At 44.3% G+C, this 22,794-nt stretch overlaps 1 protein-coding gene across 1 annotated transcript; it reads left to right on the top strand.

Annotated features, from left to right (window-relative positions):
• Positions 1 to 1,883: 1,883 nt before the first annotated feature.
• On the top strand, positions 1,884 to 21,753 carry LOC144672921 (phospholipase A and acyltransferase 3-like). Its single transcript, XM_078534934.1, has 4 exons — positions 1,884 to 2,044; positions 7,462 to 7,567; positions 16,935 to 17,200; positions 21,523 to 21,753. The coding sequence occupies exons 1-4, from the start codon at positions 2,036 to 2,038 to the stop codon at positions 21,664 to 21,666; spliced, it is 525 nt and encodes a 174-aa protein (XP_078391060.1). The 5' UTR covers positions 1,884 to 2,035; the 3' UTR covers positions 21,667 to 21,753.
• The last annotated feature ends 1,041 nt before the right edge of the window (positions 21,754 to 22,794 follow it).

The following is a 22,794-nucleotide window of genomic DNA, read 5'->3' as shown; positions in this document are numbered from 1 at the left end:
CTGTTATCTTTAGTGTGGGTTTTGGGCCTGTGCAGACAGGCTTTTTAAAACATTTAGTCATTTATGGGCTGACGGCTTCGCTGGCTGGGCCAGCTTTGTTGACCATCCCTGGTTGCCCCTTCAGAAGGTGGTGGTGAGCTGCCGTCTTGAACCACTGCAGTCCATGTGGTGTAGGTACACCCACAGTGCTGTTTGGGAGGGAGTTCCAGGATTTCGATCCAGCGACAGTGATAAAGTTCCAAATCAGGAAGGTGAGGGCAGTTAAAAGTCAACCACATTGCTGTGGGTCTGAAGTCACATGTAGGCTAGCAGATTTCCTTCCCTAAATGTCATTAATGAACCAAATAGGCTGCTTTACAACATCATCAGCTGTGGTCATCATCAGGCTTGTAATTCCAGATTTTTATTGAACTCAGATTTCATTATCTGTTGTGGTGGGGTTTGAACCCAGACCCCAGGAGCATCACCCAGGGTCTCTGGAATACTAGTCCAGGTACCAATACCACTACACCATCACCATTTGGTGCTACACCTGGGGTCTTTGATGCTCTCTGCTTCAGCAATAACCACAATGATGTTTGCAGGGTTATCAGTATAGCTCAGTAAGTACCTGTCTACCATCAGAGTCAGAATATCAGGTGTTCTGTCTGACTGTAGTGACATGAGTAAAAAATCTTAACGGATGCTTTCAGTGATAGTGCTGAGGGAGTGCCACACTGTCCAAGGGCCAGTGCTGAGGGAGCGCCGCACTGTCGGAGGGTCAGTACTGAGGGAGCGCTGCACTGTCAGAGGGTCAGCTTTTGTGTGAAATGTTAAACCATATTTATTTATCTACCAAAGCCACAGAATAAAACCTGAACAGCGCATTGCATGAGGGTCAGTACTGAGGGAGCGCAGCACTGTCGGAGGGTCATTACTGAGGGAGCGCACCACAGTCGGGGGGTCAGTACTGAGGGAGCGCCGCACTGTCGGAGGGTCAGTACTGAGGAAGTGCCGCACTGTCGGAGGGTCAGTACTGAGGGAGCGCCACACTGTCAGAGGGTCAGTGCTGAGGGAGCGCTGCACTGTCAGAGGGTCAGTACTGAAGGAGTGTCGCACTGTCGGAGGGTCAGTGCTGAGGGAGCGCTGCACTGTCGGAGGGTCAGTGCTGAGGGAGCGCCGCACAGTCAGAGGGTCAGTACTGAAGGAGTGTCGCACTGTCGGAGGGTCAGTGCTGAGGGAGCGCCGCACTGTCGGAGGGTCAGTGCTGAGGGAGCGCCGCACTGTTGGAGGATCAGTACTGAGGGAGCGCCGCACAGTCGGAGGGTCAGTACTGAGGGAGCGCCGCACTGTTGGAGGATCAGTACTGAGGGAGCGCCGCACTGTCGGAGGGTCAGTACTGAGGGAGCGCCGCACTGTCGGAGGGCCAGTATTGAGGGAGCACCGCACTGTCAGAGGGTCAGCTTTTGTGTGAAATGTTAAACCATATTTATTTATCTACCAAAGCCACAGAATAAAACCTGAACAGCGCATTAGCATGTCACTGTGAATGGGATCTTGCTCTGCGCAAACTGGCTGCTGGGTTATTACAACAATGACTACGCTTCAGAAAAAGTACATCATAGGCTACAAAGCGCTCTGAGATTCCCAAGATTGAGAAAGGCGCTATATAAATGTAAGTTCTTTCTTTCTCATCACACCTGTAAGATGGCGTTGTTGTTGCCGGACAGTAGGATTGAGCAGCATGTCAGGAATGTTCATGGGTGGGTACCTGGATCTGACAGGTTGTTTTGATAAGGAATCTGGCACAACAACTTTTGTGCATGAGAAGTATCAAGACTGAAATAATGTGTGTGTGTTAACAACTGATTGGTCCATTTATACTACATATATAAAGCCTAACAGACATCAGTGTGGAGAACTCAGTACAGGACCAACGACTTTATAAAGAAAGTCACATTGTTTCTCGATTCCATTCTAGAAGTGATTTGATGTGGCAGAGGGACTGTTCACAGTTGCCTAATTATTGGTTTCAGTTTGCATTCACGATTTGAAAATGCACAAAGTAAGTTTTTGTTTAAGTTTGTCTTTAGTATTTTTGATCTTGACCAGTTCTAACACTTTTAATCTCAGCTCTGGTTTGTGTCTAACAGGCTTCCTGTTGATGATAACTGGACCCGGGTGTTTTACAATATAAACGGTATTGTTAATCCAATATCCAGAACCCATTCACTTACTATTACAGAAATAGATGAAGTAAATTGGAACTCACATTTCAATTTGACTCCCTGTCTTGTTTTAGCTTTGGGTTTTCCCAGGATCCTGGATCTATTTCAGTTTAAGCCTGGGCTCTGCTGGTTATTGATCTTCCCTTCCTGTGGGAGCATTTTCCACTTCTCCTCCTTCAACTCCATCCACCATCGTTCTGTTCACTCACACACCTTGTCTAACGCGTTCTGTAGTTCTTGGGCTCTCTCTTCTGATTCCACTCTCCCTCCCAGTCACTTCCTCTCAGTGTTCGACATTAATACAAGATGTCATTGTTCCCAATGGGGAGAAGTTGGGAACTGTGGAGCAGCAGAGAGATTTCGAGTTCCAAGTACAGAAATCACTCAAAGCTGGTGGACAGCTACAAGAAATCATTATAAAGACTAATGGGATGTTGTATTTTATCTCAGAGGCCGGAATACAAAGGGGTGGCATTTTATTAGTTTATATGAAGCTCTGGGCAGACCCCATTTGGACTAACTGTGCTCAGTTTAGATCACTGCACCTCAGCAAGGATACACTGGTCTTGGAGGGAGTGGAACATAGGAGCAGCAGTAGGCCATTCAGCCCATCAAGCTTGCTCCACAATTCAATCAGATCATGGCTGACCATCTACCTCTACCCGACCTTTCCCCGCCATCCCCATATCCCTTAATGTCATTAGTCTCCAAAAATCTATCGATCTCAGTCTCAATGACTGAGCCTCCACAGCCCTTTGGGGTAGAGAATTCCAAAGATTCACCACTCTCTGAGTGAAGAAATTCCTCCTCATCTCAGTGCTAAATGACCTGCCCCTTATTCTGAGACTTTGTCCCCTGGTTCTAGACCCACCAGCCAGGGGAAACATCCATCATACATCCACCCTGTCGAACCCTGTGACAATTTGGTACGTTTCAATGAGTTCACCTCTCATTCTTCTAAACTCCAGAGAATAAGGGCCCAGTCTCCTCAATCTCTCCTAATAAGACAATCCTGCCATCCCAGGAATCAACCTGGGGAACCTCCGTTGCACTCCCTCTATGGCAAGTGTATCCTTCCTTAGATAAGGAGACCAAAACTGTACACAATACTCCAGGTGTGCTCTCACCAAGGCTCTATATAATTGCAGCAAGACATCTTTATTCCTGTACTCAAATCCCCTTGCAACGATGGCCAACATATCATTTGCCTTCCTAATTGCACCTGGTGCTAATTTTTAGTGACTCATGAACAAGGACACCCAGCTCCCTTTGGACATGAACACTTCCCAATATCTCACCATTTAGACCATAAGACATAGGAGCAGAAATGAGGCTATTCGGCCCATCGAGTCTGCTCCGCCATTCAATCAATGCTGATAAGTTTCTCAACCCCATTCTCCTGCCTTCTCCCCGTAACCTTTGATCCCCTTACCAATCTAACCTACTCGTTACCTCCTCAACGAATTCGAACAGATTTGTCAGGCATGACCTCCCCTTGATGAAACCATGCTGACATTGCCTGATTTTACCATGCACTTCCAAGTATTCTGAAATCTCATCCTTAATAGTGGACTCTAAAATCTTACCAACGACCGAGGTCAGGCTAATCGGCCTGTAATTTCCCGTCTTTTGCCTCACTCCCTTCTTAAACAGGGGGTTACATTAGCGATTTTCCAGTCCTCTGGGACCCTCCCTGACTTGAGTGATTCCTGAAAGATCACCACTAACGCCTCTAGTATCTCTTCAGCTATCTCCTTCAGAACTCTGGGGTGTAATCCATCTGGTCCAGGTGATTTATCCACCTTCAGGCCTTTCAGTTTTCCTAGCACCTTCTCCTTGGTAATGGCCACCGTACTCACCTCTGCCCCCCCGACTCTCTTGAACTTTGGGGATGTCACTCGTGTCTTCCACTGTGAAGAGTGACGCAAAGTACCCATTCAGTTCCTCCGCCATTTCTTTGTTCCCCACTACTACTTCTCCAGCGGTCCAATGTCCACTTTTGCCTCTCTCTTACCCTTTATATATCTAAAAAAACTCTTGCAATCTTCTTTTATATTACTGGTTAGTTTACCCTCATATTTAATCTTCTCCCTCCTTATTTCTTTTTTAGTTGTCCTCTGTTGGTCTTTGTAGGCTTCCCAATCCCCTGGTTTCCCACTGCTCTTCGCCGCATTGTATGCTTTCTCTTTAGCTTTTATGCAGTCCATGATTTCCCTTGTCAGCCATGGTTGCCTCGTCCTCCCTTTAGTATGCTTCTTCTTCCTAGGGATGAATTTTTGCTGTGTCTCCCAAATTACTCCCAGAAACTCCTGCCATTGCTGTTCCACTGTCTTTCCTGCTAGGCTCATCTCCCAGTCAATTCTGGCCAGCTCCTCCATCATGCCTCTGTAGTTGCCTTTATTCAACTGTAATACCGTTACATCTGATTCCAGCTTTTTCCTCTCAAATTGCAGGGTAAATTCTATCATGTTATGGTCACTTCCTCCTAAGGGTTCCTTCACCTTAAGCTCCCATATCAAATCTGCCTCATTACACATCACTAAATCTAGAATTGCCTGTTCCCTAGTGGGCTCCACCACAAGCTGCTCCAAAAAGCCATCTCGTAGACATTCCACAAATTCCTTTTCTTTAAGAAATACTCTGCCTTTCTGTTTTTCCTATCAATGGGGATAACTTCACACTTATTCACATTATATTCCATCTGCTGTGTTTTTGCTCATTCACTTAGCCTGTCCAAGTCCACTTGGAGCCTCCTTGCATCCTCCTCACAAGTTACATTCCCACCTAGTTTTGTGTCATCAGCAAATTTGGGAATATTACATTTGGTCTCCACATCCAAATACAGGTTGACATCGATGGTGAACAACTGTAGGCCAGCACCGATCCTTGCGGTACCCCACTAGTAACAGCCTGCTATCCTGAGAATGACCAGTTTGTTCCTAGTCTCAGAATGAGAAACAAGCCATTTAAGACTGAGATGAAAGATGAAAGAAGAAAAAAGCAGACAGAGTCTGCTCTACAATTCAAGAAGATCACGGATCATCTGATTGTGCAAAACTTCACTTTCCTGCCTGTTCCCTATAACCCTTGACTCCATTGTCATTCAAAAATCTGTCTAACTCAGCCTTGAATATATTTAATGAACCAACCTCCACTACTCACTGGGCAAGAGAATTCCAAACACTAATGACCCTCTGAGAGAAGAAATTCCTCCTCATCTTCGTCTAAAATGGGAGATCCCTTAATCTGAAACTGTGCCTGCTAGTTCTAAACTCCCCAAGAGGGGAAACATGGTCTCAGCATCTGAGGGAGCTGTACCATTGGGACAGCCTCCATCTGAGCCGCGTTGGGACCAGGGTCCTGGCGAGTCGTACAACTAGGCTGTAGAGAGGGCTTTCAACTAAATAGTGGGTTGGGGGATTGGGGAAGGGTTCATGTGAGGGAGGCTTGGGAAAGTTTAAGGGAAAGGACAAGGCTATACTGCAGTGTAGCGATATGGATAATGATAACCAGAGTGTGACAGGAAGGGGCAGAGCATACAAACATAACAGTGCAACAGCAAATAAGGTCAGAGCAGTGAAAAGTGGTAAAGATACAAAATTAATGGCTCTTTATCTGAATGCACACAGCATTGGTAATAAGGAGGGTGAATTGATAGCACAAATAGAAATAAATTATGATATGATAGTTATTCGGAGATGTGATTGCAAAATTACCAAGATGAGGACCTGAATATTCAAGGGTAGTTGACATTTCAGAAAGACAAGAGGAAAGGAAGCGGAGGTGGGGCAGCTCTGTTGATGAGATCAGTGTAATAATGAGAAATGATCTTGGTTCAGAGGATCAGAATATAGAATCAATTTGGGTGGAGATAAGAAATAGCAAAGGAAAGGAGTTTATAAGTCCCCCTAACAGTACTAAACTGTAAAGCAGAGTATAAATCAAGAAATAATTGATGCTTTTAAAGAATAGAAAGACAGCATATTATTTAAATGCAGAGAGAATGCAAAATGCTGAGCTACAGAGGGACCTGGATGTCCTTGTACATGAGTCACAAAAAGCTGCATGTGGATACAGCAAATGATTAGGAAGACAAATCGAATATTGGCCTTTATTGCAAGGGGGATGGAGTATAAAAGTCGAGAAGTCTTGCTACAACTGTAAAGGACATTGGTGAGACTTCACCTGGAGTACTGTGTACAGTTCTGGTCTCCTTACTTAAGGAACGATACACTTGCATTGGAAGCAGTTCAGAGAAGATTCACTCGGCTGATTCCTGGGATGAAGGGTTTGTCTTATAAGGAAAGGTTCAGCAGGTTGGGCCTATACTCAATGGAGTTTATAAGAATGAGAGGTGATCTTATTGATCCTGAGGGGGCTTGACTGGGCAGATGCTGAGAAGATTTTCCCCTTGTGGGGGAATCTAGAACCAGGGGGCATAGATTAAAAATAAGGGATCTCCCATTTAAGACAGAGATGAGGAGGAATGTCTTCTCTCAGAGGGTGGTCATAGTGTCTGGAATTATCTTTCACAGAGAGAAGCAGAGGCTGAGTCATTGAATATATTCAAGGCTGAGTTAGACAGATTTGTGATCGACAAGGTAGTCAAGGGTTATGGGGGCCAGGCAGGAAATTGGAGAAAAAGCCACAATCAGATCAGCCATGATTTTATTGAATGGTGGAGGATGGAGCAGGCTTGATGGGTCCTATTTCTTATGATCGACCCTGTCAAACCCCCTCAAGATCTTATATGTTTCAATCAGATCTCCACTCATTCTTCTAAACTCCAATGAGTATAGGCCCAGCCTGTTCAACCTTTCCTCATAAGATCAAATTGAGGGGTTTAAGATGATTAAAGGGTTTGATAGGGTCAATAGAGAGAAACTATTTCCTCTGGTGGGGGCCAGGCCATTTAGGGGTGATGTCAGGAAGCACTTCTTCACACAAAGGGGAGTGGAAATCTGGAACTCTCTCCCCCCAAAAAGCTATTGAGTCTGGGTTTGGAATCTCCTGTCTAACCCTCTCCACCTCTCTCTCTCTCTCTCTCCTCCTATCGCTTTGACCAGGTTTTTGGTCTCAGGTCTTCGGCTGGAATTTTCCAGTCCTTCCCACCCCGCAGGTCAATTGACTTCTGTTGGTTCACCAGATTTTCCATCCCAGCCCTGTTATCCTGTATCATAATTGTTGGAACTCCAGGAACTTCACTTTCAAACTGTCGCACTGACTTTGATTGTAAACCCCGTCTTGTTTCCAGTCATCGTGCCAACCCAAACGTGGAGATTTGATCGAAATATTCCGAGTTGGGTATCAACACTGGGCTATCTATGTTGGAGGTGGATATGTCATTCACTTAACTGGAGGTAAGGGTTACTAGGCTATTCTCCTTAGATTCAAAGTCCTTTTCTATTAACAGAATAAAGGTATGCATCTGAAATCTGCCCACAATCCATTATTTACAATGGAGACTATCTATGTAAACGTCACACTGTAATTACAGCCTTTCACCAGTGGAGGTGCTGCAGTGTCACCATTGGAAAGAGGGTGTAATTACAGTGTGACACTGTTCTGAGCCCAGATTCCTGGGGAATCTGCCTTCCTTCACTGATGGTGAAAAACATTTTGGCATCAAGCTCTGCAATTCTCTCTCTAAACCCTCCACCTGCCACCAGCGGGGGAGCCAGTGGGAGACCGTGACCCCACACAAATTATTTTGAGGTCAGCCAAATTTGGACGTCATATAAGGTAAACTGGCCAAAAATGGAGGATTATTCAGTCAAATGTGAAGTACGAGCTTTCACCATGCACCCCCTTCCTCTCCCCTGCCTCTACCGCTGTCTGACTCTGTTGTCCCCAACTTTAAAAGCTGCTGTAGCATAACGGTGTTCAGTATAGCAAGGGTTAATGTGGGACTAGAGAACAGTACCACCCACAGTATGATGTAGAGAGAAACATGACAGTAGACAGGAGACAGAATGTGTAGAGAGAGTCTGAGAGAAGTCGACATGAAGATAGCACCTAGTTAGGGCTATATCTTGGAGAGATGTAGACAGCTTAACCACACAAGCCTCCAGACCTTTTAGTGAGACACCAAACAACCTTACAACATGGCGGCAGCAAGTGAATGACTCCGAAATCCCCAAGCTAGTGGAGGATTCTGAATTCGCAAGGCAGCAAATGAAGGAGCTGGAAATTCCAAGACATCAGACAGTAAGGAAACTGCAGCCTGACCTAAGCGAAGTGCATTGAATTTGAAGACGCAGCTAGAGATCACCTAAGAAAACTCCATTGCAGGTGTGGAAGCTGAAGGACAAAAGAAAGATCCACTGTACAGCTGAAAAGGACTCCAGCAGAGTCCATGGCAGTCCCTTGCAAAATCTGATCCAACACAGTTAAAGGGCCTAGCCAGATCTCAAAAGGGTGTGTTATGACCCAGCAGTTGGTAAAGCTGAGTTATTTAAAAATCCCAGAGGGAAACTTTAAAGAACTGTCATAACCTATGTTCTTAAGTGGTATGTTTGAGATGCACTTCAAAATTCACGAATCAGACAATTGGTTCTCGAGAGGTTTTTACATCAAACTACATGTGACATTTATTAATTTACACAAGTTAAATATATACACATGGCTACAAATTACTGCGTTCATAACTTTTAACTAATTCCCAAACTAATCTCCACTAAGGCAACAACAACCCATAGACTTTAAACAGACACCAGGCAAAACATTTACACCTTACAAATTCAAATGAGGTTCCTTTCACTTTGGTTCCTTTGCAGACACAGGGGTAGGCTTACAGGGTTTGATCTTACATCGCCTCTGCCCTGCACACACAAAACTGCTATCTGTTATACCCAGCACATCCCATTGAATATAAATTCTCATTGTATCACCAGCCCCTTTGAACTCCACCTCTTCTAACAATAAAACCCCTTTCATAGTACCAATTTTATTAGTAATATAAACATTGCTTGGTCTCTGCTAGCTAGGTGTCAGATTTCACTCCTATTCTTCAACGCTCTATTCAACAAAATGCAAATGTACCTCTACTTCTCTGGTTACATCTCAAAACTAGTACACATCAAAGCACCCAGACTAGCTGGCTTTAACCCAGGCTAAACCTCTATTTTAAAAAAAATAATTTCCAATAATATTATATAAGTTAATAGATTCATGACAGGTGAGCAAAATTAAAAAGGTGAACATAAGTAAAATGCTGAACAAACCTTTTAAAAATAATCAGGAAGAGCACACTGATTCTTTTACCAGCACAGCCAGAAGGACTCTGGAGCTGTCTCCAGAATCAATGCCATACTACAGTCATGGAGAAGAAGGTTTTTACATTACAGCAGTACATCAGGGTTAAGCAGGAAATGAGAGAAAGTGCAAGTTACTATGTTATGGTAATTATCTGGTGAAATTTTTTATTCATTCACGGGATGTGGGCATCACTGGCTGGGCCAGGATTTATTGCCCATCCCTAATTGCTCTTGAGAAGGTGGTGGTGAGCTGCATTCTTGAACTGCTGCTGTCCACATGGTGTAGGTACACCCACTGTGCTGTTAGGGAGGGAGTTCCAGGATTTTGACCCAACGACAGTGAAGGAACAGTGATTTATTTCCAAGTCAGGGTGGTGAGTGGCTTGGAGGGGCACTTGCAGGTGGTGGTGTCCCCATCTATCTGCTGCCCTTGTTCTTCTAGGTGGTAGAGGTTCTGGGTTTGGAAGATGGTTGGGCCGAGGACACTACCCTGAGGAACTCCTGCAATGATGTCCTGGAACTGAGATGACTGACCTCCAGCAACCACAACCATCTTCCTTTGTGCTGGGTATGACTCCAACCAGCGGAGAGTTTTCTCCCTGATTCCCATTGACTCCAGTTTTGCTAGGGCTCCTTGATGTCACACTTGGTCAAATACGGCCTTGATGTCAAGGGCAGTCACTCTCACTTCACCTCAGGAGGTCAGCTCTTTTGTCCATGTTTGAACCAAGGTTGAAATGAGGTCAGGAGCTGAGTGGCCCTGGTGGAACCTAAACTCAGTGCCAAAGAGCAGGTTATTTCTGAGTAAGTGCCACTGAAAACACTGTTGATGACCCCTTCCACCACTTTACTGATGACCGAGAGTAGACTGATAGGGCGGCCAGGTTGGATTTGTTCTGCTTTTTGTGGAAAAGACACAGCTGGAAATTTTCCACATAGCTGGGTAGATGCCAGTGTTGTAGCTGTACTGGAACAGCTTGGCTAGGGGCGCGGCAAGTTCTGCAGCACAAGCCTTCAGTACTATTACCAGAATTATTGTCAGGGCCCAGAGCCTTTGCAGCAACCAGTGCCTTCAGCCTTCTCTTGATATCATGTGGAATGAATCGAATTGGCTGAAGACTGGCATTTCTCATGCTGGGGTCCTCAAAAGGAGGCGAGATGGATCATCCAGTCGCCACTTCTGGCTGAAGATTGTTGCAAATGCTTCACCCTTGTCTTTGGCACTGATGTGTTGGGCTTCCCCCATCACCGAAGATGCAAATATTTGTGGAGCCTCCTCCTCCAATGAGTTGTTTAATTGTCCACCACCATTCACGACTGGATGTGGCAGGACTGTAGAGCTTAGGTCTGATCTGTTGGTTGTTAGTTTAGCTCTGTCTATCGATTGCTGCTTTTGCTGTTTGTCATGCAAGTGACCCTATTTTGTAGCTTCACCAGGTTGACACCTCATTTTGAGGTATGCCTGGTGCTACTGCTCCTTGCATGCCCTCCTGCACTCTTCATTGAACTAGAATTGATCCTCCAACAATGTAATAATAAGGCAAGGTATAAATGAATCCTCAACCACATTTGGTGAGATAGTAAAAGCCTTCGACAAGTATTTTAAACACCAAGTTGTGGAGAGCACAGATATAAAAGAAAAAGGCATAGAACTCCCCCAGTTAAGCAGCAAAAGGCCAGGGAGCATTCCCAGGCGAGGGAGGCAATACTCAAGGAAAATACAAGATGGTCGCTGACCCTGTCAACACAATGAAGTGCATGAGCTGAAAAATTTAGCGCCGAGGAAAGAAGAGGCCGAGAACCAGCTGTAAGGCTTAAACATTAAACCTTTTTGAAAACGATGACACATTACCCAAATTGCAACAGCAGGTGGCTGTGAATGAACAAAAGTTATCTGATGTAACCCAAAAGCAACAAAACCTGCAAAAATAAAATGAAGCTATCCCACGGGAAAATATTTGTATCAAAGCTGCATTGGAAGGGCTCAACCAGAAGTGCAATCTGCACAACAGCAGGTAGAAAAGGTACTCAAAGTCACTGCCCTGAAAAATTCCTTGAAGAATCAATAAGTGCCCCTGGAAAATCTTGACAAGTTAAAAAAGATGTTTAATGCTGCTTCGGAAAAAGCTGTGTTGGAACTATCAGTAGCAACAAAGCAATGCACTGAAGCACAGCGTGAGTTGGCAAGAGGTCAATCAGTAAATAATCAGTTGAAACAACAACTAATCATCCTTCATGATTAAGTGCAGAAGGGGTACATGTACGGAAGATGAGTTTGCTAATTGTAAAGAAAATATTATTTTTTCCAATATTACTGCAGAATACTGTGAAGCAGAGTTGTGGGGACTGTGCATATGTTGTGTGTCTAATTTAATTAGACTGAAGACAGTCAGACTGCAAGGTTTAAGTCATCAAAGGGGTTAGGTGTCAAAGCAGGCATTTTGAAGTGGAAATGAGTGAGCTAAGATGGGATACAAGTACATACAACATGAATAGGAATTTGCATTAGGAGATAGATAAGGAGTGAATTTTTGGCTATTGAGTTTCAAAGAGGAAAAAGGAAGTTTTACAACTGCCAAAGATCATAAATAAATAAAGCAAAGTTATTAAGTTTATTTTTCCAGAAAGTGATGGCCATAAAGACAACATGAAAGATTTTAGATTCTGGGAAAGGTAACATTCTAAAGATAGTTAAGAACAATGGGTTTACAGAAGCAAAGGGGAAAATGTATTTAAGGCTCACTAGGCTTACAATCAAAGAATATTTTAGCATTGCAGGATAGCTATTTACACAGAGTGTGACAGGAAGGGACAAAGTGTACAAACATAAAAAAAACAGCAAATAGGGTCAAAGGGGGAAAAAATGATAAAAAGGCTAAATTAATGGCTCTTTACTTAAATGCACTTAGTATTTGGAACAAAATAAATGAATTAACAGCACAAATAGAGGTTAATTGGTACGATCTTATAGCCATTACAGAGACCTGGTTACAAGGAGATCAAAGCTGGGAACCAAATATTCAGGGGTATGTGACTTTTCGAAAGGACAGGCAGGATGGATAGGGTAGTGGGGTACCTTTGTTAGTATGAGATGGAATAAGTAGGGTAGCAAGAAAGGATCTTGGATCAGAAGATGTAGAATCCATATGGGTGGAGGTAAGAAATAGCAAGAGGATGAAGACACTGGTGGGAGTAGTCTCTAGGCCCCTGAACAGTAGCTACACTGTAGGGCAGAAAATAAATCAGGAGATAATGAGGACATATAAAAAAGAGAGCGCATTAATCATGAATAACTTTAATCTTCATGTAGATTGGGAAAATCAATTGGTAACTACAAGCAAGAATTCATAGAGTGCATTTGGGACAGTTTCCAAGAACAATATGTTGTGGATCAAACCAGGGTTCAGGCTATTTTGGATCTGGTAATGTGTAATAAGGCAGGTTTAATGAATGATCTCAGAGTAAAAGATCCCCTCGGAAACAGTGACCATAACATGGTGGAATTTAGCATTCATTTTGAGAGTGAGAAACTTGGGTCAAAAACAACTGTGCTAAACTTAAATAAGGGTAATTACAAAGGAATGAGGACAGGGTTGGCTGGAGTGGACTGGGAAAGGAGTTTAGCAGAAAACACGGCTGATGAACAATGGCAGACGTTTAAGAAAATAGTTCATGATTCACAACAAAGATATATCCCAGTGAGGAAGAAGGATTCTAGGAAGGGGATAAACCAACCATGGTTTATTAATTAATTAATTAATAGTTAATTAATCAAGGAAGGTAAGGATAGTTTCAAATTGAAAGAAAAAACACACAATGTGGCAAAGATTAGTAGTGAGCCTGAGGATTGGGAAAGTTTTAAAAACCAACAAAAGATGACCAAAAGATTAACAAAGAGGGAGAAAATAAACTTTGAGGGTAATCTAGCAAATAATATAAAAACAGACAGTCAGAGCTTCTTTAAATATATTGAAAGGAAGAGAGAGACCAAAGTAAACATAGGCCCCTTAGAAAATGAGGCTGGGGAAATAGTAATGGGGAAACCAGACAGAGGAGTTGAATAAATACATTGCTTCAGTCTTCACAGTAGAAGACACTAATAGCATTCCAAAAATACTAAATAATCAAAGGATCAAAAGGGGTGAGGAAATATGTACAATAACTATCATTAGAGAAAAAGTACTAGGGAAACTAATGTGGCTAAAGGCCGATAAGTCCCCTGGACCAGATGGGTTGCATCCTAGGATATTAAAGGAAGTAACTACAGAGATAGTGGATGCACTGGTAGTAATCTTCCAAGAATCCTTAAATTCTGGAAAAGTCCCAGAGGAATGGAAAACTGCCAATGTAACACACTTATTCAAAAAGGGAGGGAGACAAAAAACAAGTAACTATAGGCCAATTAGCTTAACATCTGTCATTGGGAAAATGCCAGAATCTATTATAAAGGATGTAATAGCAGAGCATTTAGATTTCCATAATCTAATCAAGCAGAGTCAGCATGGCTCCATGAAGGGGAAATCATGCCTGACAAATTTATTATAATTTTTTCAGGAGGTAACAAGCAGGATAGATAAAGGGCAACCAGTAGATGTAATATATTTGGATTTCCAAAAGACGTTTGATAAGAGCCCATGGTGTTGGGAAAAGTTTATTAGCATGGATAGAGGATTGGCTAATGAATAGAAGATATAGAGCTGGGTTAAGGTGGCATTTTCAGGGTGGCAACCTGTAACTAGTGGGTGCCACAGGGATCAGTGCTGGGGCCTCAATTATTTACAATATATAGTAACGAATTGGATGAGGGAATGAATGTACAAATGCCAAGTTTGTGGATGACACAAAAATAAGTGGGAAGGCAAGTGGTGAGGATGACACAAAGAGTCTACAGAGGGATATAGACAGCCTAATTTATAGCAACAGTGGGTGCCTTGTGGTAATATTACTGGATCTTTATGTATTAAGAATCTATAGGAACTGTTGCCTGGAAAAGGGTATTTATTTGTGAGTGTAGCAAAGTAGAAATCTTCTGTGAAATGTTAAAAGACTAAATATAACTGTGTAGCTGTAATCTTGTGTGTTTAAGCTTTCTTTTCTTTTGTTAAGAAATGTTTTAATTTAACATTTACCATCTCTAGAGTGGTAATGGAATCTTTACTTCTGACTTCAGTACAGACACCTTCTCATGATAAAAATACAAATTGCAAAAATGTTGTGATAGCCCGACCAAGTTTCCCTTTGGGATTTGGTTAGCCTGGCAAATACCACCTGCCATATCATAACGTAATGAAAAACTAGAACTTGAAATATCAGAAGTCTCTATTAAGTATCGTGAAAAATGCCTGGAACAGGAAAAGGAATTCCTGATGAATCAGAACAGTTGGTGGAATGCAGAATTAACAACCCAAACTGATGAGATGTTGGAACTTCATCGTGAAAAGAGCAATGAAATTCTTGAACTTTGGAATGATGAGATGAGCAGTATGGAACAGCAGTCCAGACTCTAAAAGTAGATAAGGAAAATTCTAAGAAACAGATTGAAGATCTAACAGTGAATTGAATGAGTCTAAGGAACATTCAGTGCCCATGGAAGAAAGTCTCCGAAAGAAACTGAATGCCAGATAAAGTTGTGAATCTTGTATAAAAGTTTGGCAAATAACTCTGAAACAAAGCCAACTGCACTCACCGGAGTAGTTGTAAGGTTTTTGGATCTGAGGCCACAAATGCTTAAGATAGACAGTTGACTATTCCCAAGTGATTTTAAGATAGTTTATTAAGAAGCAACAGTTTAGATATGATGCATTAACTAATTAGACAGAAAAAGTGTACGACCCATGATAGTTGAGAGTGGTTTACAGATCCCAGAGGACGAACAGATGGCTGGCACAGAGTGTGTGTTATTCTCAGTAGCTTGTGATAACAGCATTCTGCTCTCTAGTTGAAGTGTCAGGGAACTCTTCCTTCAGTCTTCCTCCTCCTCTTCTTCTTCCTCTTCCATCTGAAGAAAGCGGCTGCCTGATGAGCCCTGCCACCTCACCAGCCCCACCCCCCTGTCCCTGAGCACTTGTTAATATACCTTTTTTCTGGGGGCTGATAGCGTACCCAGTGTCAATTATCAATTCAAACCCTTCTGGCCAGTGGACACATGGCAGATACCCAAACTGTCAGAGTGGTTTCCACCTCCCCTGTTCGTCCCCCTGCTTCAGGTCAGCCTTTTAGTTTACAGCATGCTGAGGGTTGTTTCCTCCCCCTTTCCAAACACTTGCATAGATAAGGGCGATACACAAGACACCATCCTACCAACTAAGGAAGGACAACATGCAGCTTGAACCAAGTGACCCTGATATTTCCAGGGATTGTTTAGACGTTGGAGTGTTTAGAAATTGCCTTTCCAGAGAGAAAATCAATGCTGTTCAGCTAATCTCATCAAAATTCTATACTATGTAGAAAATACCAGTTTATTAAGACCCCAATTTCTTACACAGTGGCTGAGGTGAACGAAAAGATTAATAAGTTTGAAAAAAATCTGGAAAATAAGCGAGTGAACAAATATTTGGGTGAAACTGTGAAAGAAGTGGAAATGAAGGTTCTATTTCTGAAATGTAAGTTCATGGCGAACCCCATGGAAAAAGAAAACCCAAGTCCACTCTATGAATGAATGGAGTGAACATGCCCTCTGGAAGGAACAGGATAAGCAAATGGTCTCCAACCGCACAAGACGGATGGTTGAGAAAGAGAAATTCAACATGAAGGGGTGCAGAATACTACAATTTCAACTCCGAGCCAACAAAGTCAGCCTGAAGCAACTGAGACTACCACTCTTCTGAATGGGAAGAGAACAAAATCTGGAAGAATTGCAAAGCCTCAAGACTGTCTGGATTTGTAAGGTCAGAGACTTGTGTGGGAGGAGTAGCACATAAAAAAAGATTGTCCTGTAAATGTTTTAGGGGGTGGTGTAGTATAAGGGTTTTCAGCATAGCAAGGGTTAATGTGGGACTGGAGAATAGTACCGCCTCAAGTATGATGTAGAGAGACACATGACGGTAGACAGAATGGTGTAGAGAGTGTTTGAGAGAAGTCGGCATGAAGGTAGCACCCAGTAACGGCTATTTCTTGGAGAGATGTATATAGTTGTGTGTTAAAGTGAATGGTTTATCCTCAAACACACAAGCCTCCAGTTCTCTTAGTGAGACACCAAGCAACCTTACAACAGCTCCCTCAAACCCTCTGTGAGCAAAGCTCAGCTCAGCTCCCTGGACTCAATAACCCTGCTCTTCATTTCACTCTTCTCTGATACACCTTGGGAATTTTACTCTTAAAGGTATCAGAGAATTGTAACTTATAACTTTTTAATCAGCCTGAGTAACAAATTCCCTTTAACTGTACCTAACCCAGGTCATACCCTTTTAACTGTATCCACGCTGGGTAATCTAACAGCCTCAACAAACCTTTCCTTTAATATATTTTCCAGATGGAGGATCAAGTTCAATGACAATTGGATTGTCCAGTTCTACTGAATGTGCTGTGGTTAAAAAACAGCTTCTCTCTGAGGTTGCTGGAAATTACAAGTACCGTGTCAACAATAGTTCTGACAAGAAATGGGTCCCATTACCTGTTGACCAGATAATAAAAAACGCTGAAGCAAAGGTTGGAAAGAGAATGAAATACAAAGTAACAACAGCAAACTGTGAACACTTTGTCAATGAGCTTCGATACGGTATAAAAATATCATATCAGGTCTGTAAATCCCATAGCCCACAAGTAATTATAGACTGAGAAGGAGGGGAATCTGATATGTCTTTGGTCTCTCAGCCAGCAGGTATCTCTGCAAATGTCTGAGACACATTGATACAAGGGGCTGATGCAGGGTAGTGTCCTTGGCTCAACCACCTTCAGCTGCTTCATCAATGACCTTCCTTCCATCATAAGGTCAGAAGTGGGGATGTTCGCTGATGACTGCACTATGTTCAGCACCATTCATGACTCCTCAGATACTGAAGCAGTCCATGTCCAAATACAGCAAGACCTGGACAATATCCAGGCTTGGGCTGACAAGTGGCAAGTAACATTCGTGCCACACAAGTGTCAGGTAATGAACATCTCCAACAAGAGAGAATCCAACCCCTTGATGTTCAATGGCATTACCATCACTGAATCCCCCACTATCAACCTTTGGGTTACCATTGACCAGAAACTGAACTGGACTAGCCATATAAATACTATGGCTACAAGAGCAGGTCAGAGGCTGGGAATCCTGTGATGAGTAACTCACCTCCTGACACCCCAAAACCTGTCCACCATCTACAAGACACAAGTCAGGAGTGTGATGGAATACTCTCCACTTGCCTGGATGAGCGGAGCTCCAACAACACTCAAGAAGCTTGACACCATCCAAGACAAAGCAGTTTGATTGGCACCGCATCCACAAACATTCACTCCCTCCACCACCGACGCACATTGGCGGCAGTGTGTACCATCTACAAGATGCACTGCAGGAATTCACCAAGGCTCCTTTGACAGCACCTTCCAAACCCACGACCACTATCATCTAGAAGGACTAGGGCAGCAAATAGATGGGAACACCACCACCTGGAAGTTCTCCTCCAAGTCACTCACCATCCTGACTTGGAAATATATCGGCCGTTCCTTCACTGTCACTAGGTCAAAATCCTAGAACTCCCTCCCTAACAGCACTGTAGGTGTACCTACACACCATGGACTGCAGCGGTTCAAGAAGGCAGCTCATTATCACCTTCTCAAGGGTAACTAGGGATCGGCAATAAATGCTGGCCAAGCCAACGAAGCCCATATCCCATGAATGAATAAATAAAATTGCATCTTCCCCCAAGTTTGGCCCTGGGCATTATAATTTGTGGTCTTCCTGTGTCTGGTCCTGTTAAACCAGGCAGCTTGCAAACTCCATACAGCCTCATTTGTCAGACTCTTTATTCCTTCATGGGGTGTGGGTGTCGCTGGCTGGGCCAGCATTTTCTTTGCCCATCCCGAGTTGCCCCTTGAAAAGGTGGTGGTGAGCTGCCTTCTTGAGCCGCTGCAGTCCATGTGGTGTAGGTACACCCACAGTGCTGTTAGGGAGGGAGTTCAAGGATTTTGACCCAGCGACAGTGAAGGAACGGCCGATATATTTCCAAGTCAGGATGGTGAGAGATTTGGAGGGGAACTTCCAGGTGGTGGTGTTCCCATCTATCTGCTGCCCTTGTCCTTCTAGGTGGTAGTGGTCATGGATTTGGAAGTTGCTGCAGTGCATCTTGTAGATGGTACACACTGCTGCCACTGTGCGTCAGTGGTGGAGGGAGTGAATGTTTGTGGATGGGGTGCCAATCAAGCGGGCTGCTTTGTCTTGTACGGTGTCAAGCTTCTTGAGTGTTGTGGGAGCTGCACTCGTCCAGGCAAGTGGGGAGTATTCCATCACACTCCTGACTTGTGCCTTGTAGATGGGTGACAGGCTTTGGGGAGCCAGGGGCTGAGTTACACATCACAAGATTCCCAGCATCTGACCTGCTCTTGTAGCCACAGTAATTATATGGCTAGTCCAGTTCCATTTCTGGCCAATGGTAACCCCCAGGATGTTGATAGTGAGGGACTTAGCGATGGTAATGCCATTGAATGTCAAGGGGAGGTCATTGGATTTGCATTTGTCGGAGATGGTCATTGCCTGGCACTTGTGTGGTATGAATATTTTACTTGCCACTTAACAGCCCAAGCCTGAATATTGTCCAGTCCTTGCTGCATATGGACATGGGCTGCTTCAGTATCTGAGGACTCCGGTTTTGCTAGGGCTCCTTGATGTCACATTCGGTCAAATGCTGGCTTGGTGTCAAGGGCAGTCACTCTCACCTCACCTCGGGAGTTCAGCTCTTTTCTACATGTTTGAACCAAGGCTGTAAAGCAGTCAAGAGCTGAGTGGCCCTGGCAGAACCCAAACTGAGTGTCAGTGAGCAAGTTATTGCTGAGTATGTGCTGACTGATAGCACTGTTAATGACCCCTTCCATCACTTTACTGATGAGCGAGAAGGGGCGGTAATTGGCCGGGTTGGATTTGTCCTGCTTTGTGTGTGCAGGACACACCTGAGCAATTTTCCACATAGCTGGGTAGATGCCAGTGTTCTAGCTGTACTAGAACTGCTTGGTTAAGGCATGCAGCTAGCCCTAGAGCACAGGTCTTCCCTACTATTGTCAGGGCCCATAGCCTTTGCAACATCCAGTGCCTTCAACCATTTCTTGATATCACACGGAGTGAATTGAATTGGCTGAAGACTGGCATCTGTGATGCTGGGGTCCTCCAGAGGAGGCCGAGATAGATCATCCACTCAGCACCTCTGTCTGAAGATGGCTGCAAATGCCCTATCTTTCACACTGATGTGCAGGGCTCACCCATCATTGAGGATGGGGATATTTGTGGAACCTCCTCCTCCAGTGAGTTGTTTAATTGTCCACCACCATTCACGACTGGATGTGGCAGGACTGCAGAGCTTAGATCTGATCCTCTGGTTGTGGGATTGCTTAGCTCTATCTATCACTTGCTGCTTATACTGTTTGGCACTCAAGTAGTCCTGTGTTGTATCTTCACCAGGTTGACACCTCATTTTTAGGTATGCCTGGTGCTGCTCCTGGCATGCCCTTCTGCACTCTTCATTGAACCAGGGTTGATCCCCTGGCTTGGTGGTTATGGTAGAGTGGGGGATATGCTGGGCCATGAGGTTACAGGTTGTGGTTATATACAATGCTTCATGGATGCCCAGTTTTAAGTTGCTAGATCTGTTTGAAATCTATCCCATTTAGCACAGTGGTAGTGGCACACAACACGATGGAGGGTATCCTCAATGTGAGGACAGGAATTTGTCGCCACAAGGTCTGTGTAGTGGTCACTCCTACCGATACTGTCATGGACAGACATATTCTTCTTTCAAACACACCAGAACAGCCATCCGGTCAGCTGCAGCAGCCCCAGGAGGGAGGGTGAGAATAACACCACCGAGCTGATGTAGAGACCCTGTCATTTAATCTGACACCCTCAGCCACCAGCTCAGATAGTGGCACTGCGTGAACTTTAGCAGGTAGTGTGGAGTCAGGATCTGTATGTGGCGAGTCACTGGGCACGAGTGGCTTGCAGCCAGGACAGGGGGAAAGATCGGGAAGGTGCCAGCTCACTGGAGGGTGAGGTCACAGACAGGTTCTGCTACAGGGGATTCAGAGGATGAATGCATGGAGCGGCTGACAGGAGAATGCTGATGAACATGCAGACCGAGATGTTTGGTGCACTGACAGCCCTGACAGTCTCCTGGCACTGTCAAGGAGCATGAAGGAGTCTGGTTCCAACATGGTACAAGACATCTGACAGAGCCAAGAGCCCAGCCCTTTGACCAGAGAGGTGTTGGCTGTCACCATGACTGCACTTGCAGACCCAGATATCTCAGCTTTCACACAGCTCAGACACAAACAGCCAACGGCTCAGTGCTGAAGTGGAGGCTCAGGCTGCTGCCACCTATTCCAGTCTGAAACCGGGCCCTCAAGCCCCAGAGCTGATTGAGGGTATCCTGCGAGAGCATCTTCAGTCTCTCTCAGTGAAAGCCAGCAGCCTTCCACCAGCTATGCTGCAGTCACTAGGGTAACACTGTGTAGGAGCATTAGGACAGGTAAAGGCACCCACATGACAGGCACTAAGGGAATGTAAGCGAAAGCTGAGTAGTTTGTTTATGAATGATTGAATGTGCTTTTGGAGAAGGTTTTTGGAAAGGTTATTGTTGGTGTTATTATTACAGGATCTTGGTCAAGAGGAACTGTGAAGGGACATCACATTTGGAATGTGATTTGGGGAATGGTGGACCATGGTGGGTGGGGCAAGAAATCCCTGGTTATTCCAAAGAACGGGAATGGAGAACGAGACATATGTTAGCTGGGAAGGGCAGAGTGCGAAAGTCACCAGAGGTCATACCCTCAATGACTGAGCAGTTTATATATATAGCTGGGATCCCCAGCGTTATTGAAAACATCTTCACTGTCCTGTTTCTACCTCTAACTGATTCAATCTCTTCCCACAGGCTGTTGCTGCTCGTGGTGTGGCTGCAGGTGTTGGTACCACTTTTCTAAGTGCTGCTCTAGTTCCGTCTGCTCCTATCGCTGTTCTTCTTGCTGCTGGTGTGGCTGCAGGTGTTGCTGTTGGTGCACTTCTTAAAAATCTTTAGAATAAATGATTTATAAAGTCACTGACTGATATGTAATTGTGTGAATTGAGCTGGTTCAGTAACTCTGTTGTGTTACACTCATTAAAATTGACGTTGAACTAAAGATTGTAATGCTGGTCTGATCTCGTTGGAGAGTTGTCAAAGTTGAACCATTTCACTTGGAGTCTATCCATGTATCATCAGCGCAGCAGAAGGACGGGTAGGAGGATATGGCAGGGAATAGGAAAGGTGAATCCTGAACAATATTAACTCACAATGTAACTACAGGACACTGGGAGAAACCAGGAAATAAAAGGAGGCAGAAACTAACCCAGAGTTTAGAAGAGAGATCAGGAAACAGTCCACAGGAAGGAACGCTGACTCCCTGGGCTGGACTCCTGGATTACTGCAGGAAAACTACAAACAGGAATCGATCGGGTGACATATAAACAGTAAATGATGGAAAATGCTCAGCAAGTCTAGCAGGATCTGTGCAGAATTCTGATTGTAGTGCAGATTTCCAGCTTTTGTACCTGTAGGTGGGGTTTGTATACATTTCGACCGATGGATGAGCAAGATGTGTCAAAGTAATCGCTTCTCAGAATGCTTCAGCACAGGAGGAGGTCATTCTGCCCATCGAGCCTGTGCTTCTTCTTTGAAAGATCTATCCAATTAGTCCCACTACCCATGGCTCTTTCCCCCAAAGTCCTGCAAATACTTTTCAAGTATATATCCAATTCCCCCTTTTGAAAGTTCCTATTGAATCTGCTTCCACCGCCCTTTCAGGCAGCGCCTTCCAGATCACAACAACTCGCTGTGTAGAAAAAACATTCTCCTCATCTCCCCCTCTGGCTCTTTTCCCGATTCTCTTCAATCTGTGTCCCTCTGGTTACTGAACCTCCTGCCACTGGAAACAGTTTCTCCTCATTTACTCTATCCAAACCCTTCCTGATTTTGAACGCCTCGATTCAATCTCCTCCTTAACCTTCTCTGCTCTAAGGAGAACAATCCCAGCTTCTCCCAGTCTCTCCACATGAACTGAGGTCCCTCATCCCTGGGAACATTCCAGTAAATCTCCTCTGCCCTCAGTTGGTGTGCCCTGCAGCTGGTTGGAATCATACCCAGCACAAGGGAAGATGGTTGTGGTTG

This window comes from Cetorhinus maximus, unplaced genomic scaffold, assembly GCF_964194155.1.
Source record: "Cetorhinus maximus unplaced genomic scaffold, sCetMax3.hap1.1 HAP1_SCAFFOLD_140, whole genome shotgun sequence".
NCBI classification, from domain to species: domain Eukaryota; kingdom Metazoa; phylum Chordata; class Chondrichthyes; order Lamniformes; family Cetorhinidae; genus Cetorhinus; species Cetorhinus maximus.
Note: the sequence above shows the minus strand (reverse complement) of the source record. Positions and strands in the feature narration are given on the sequence as shown.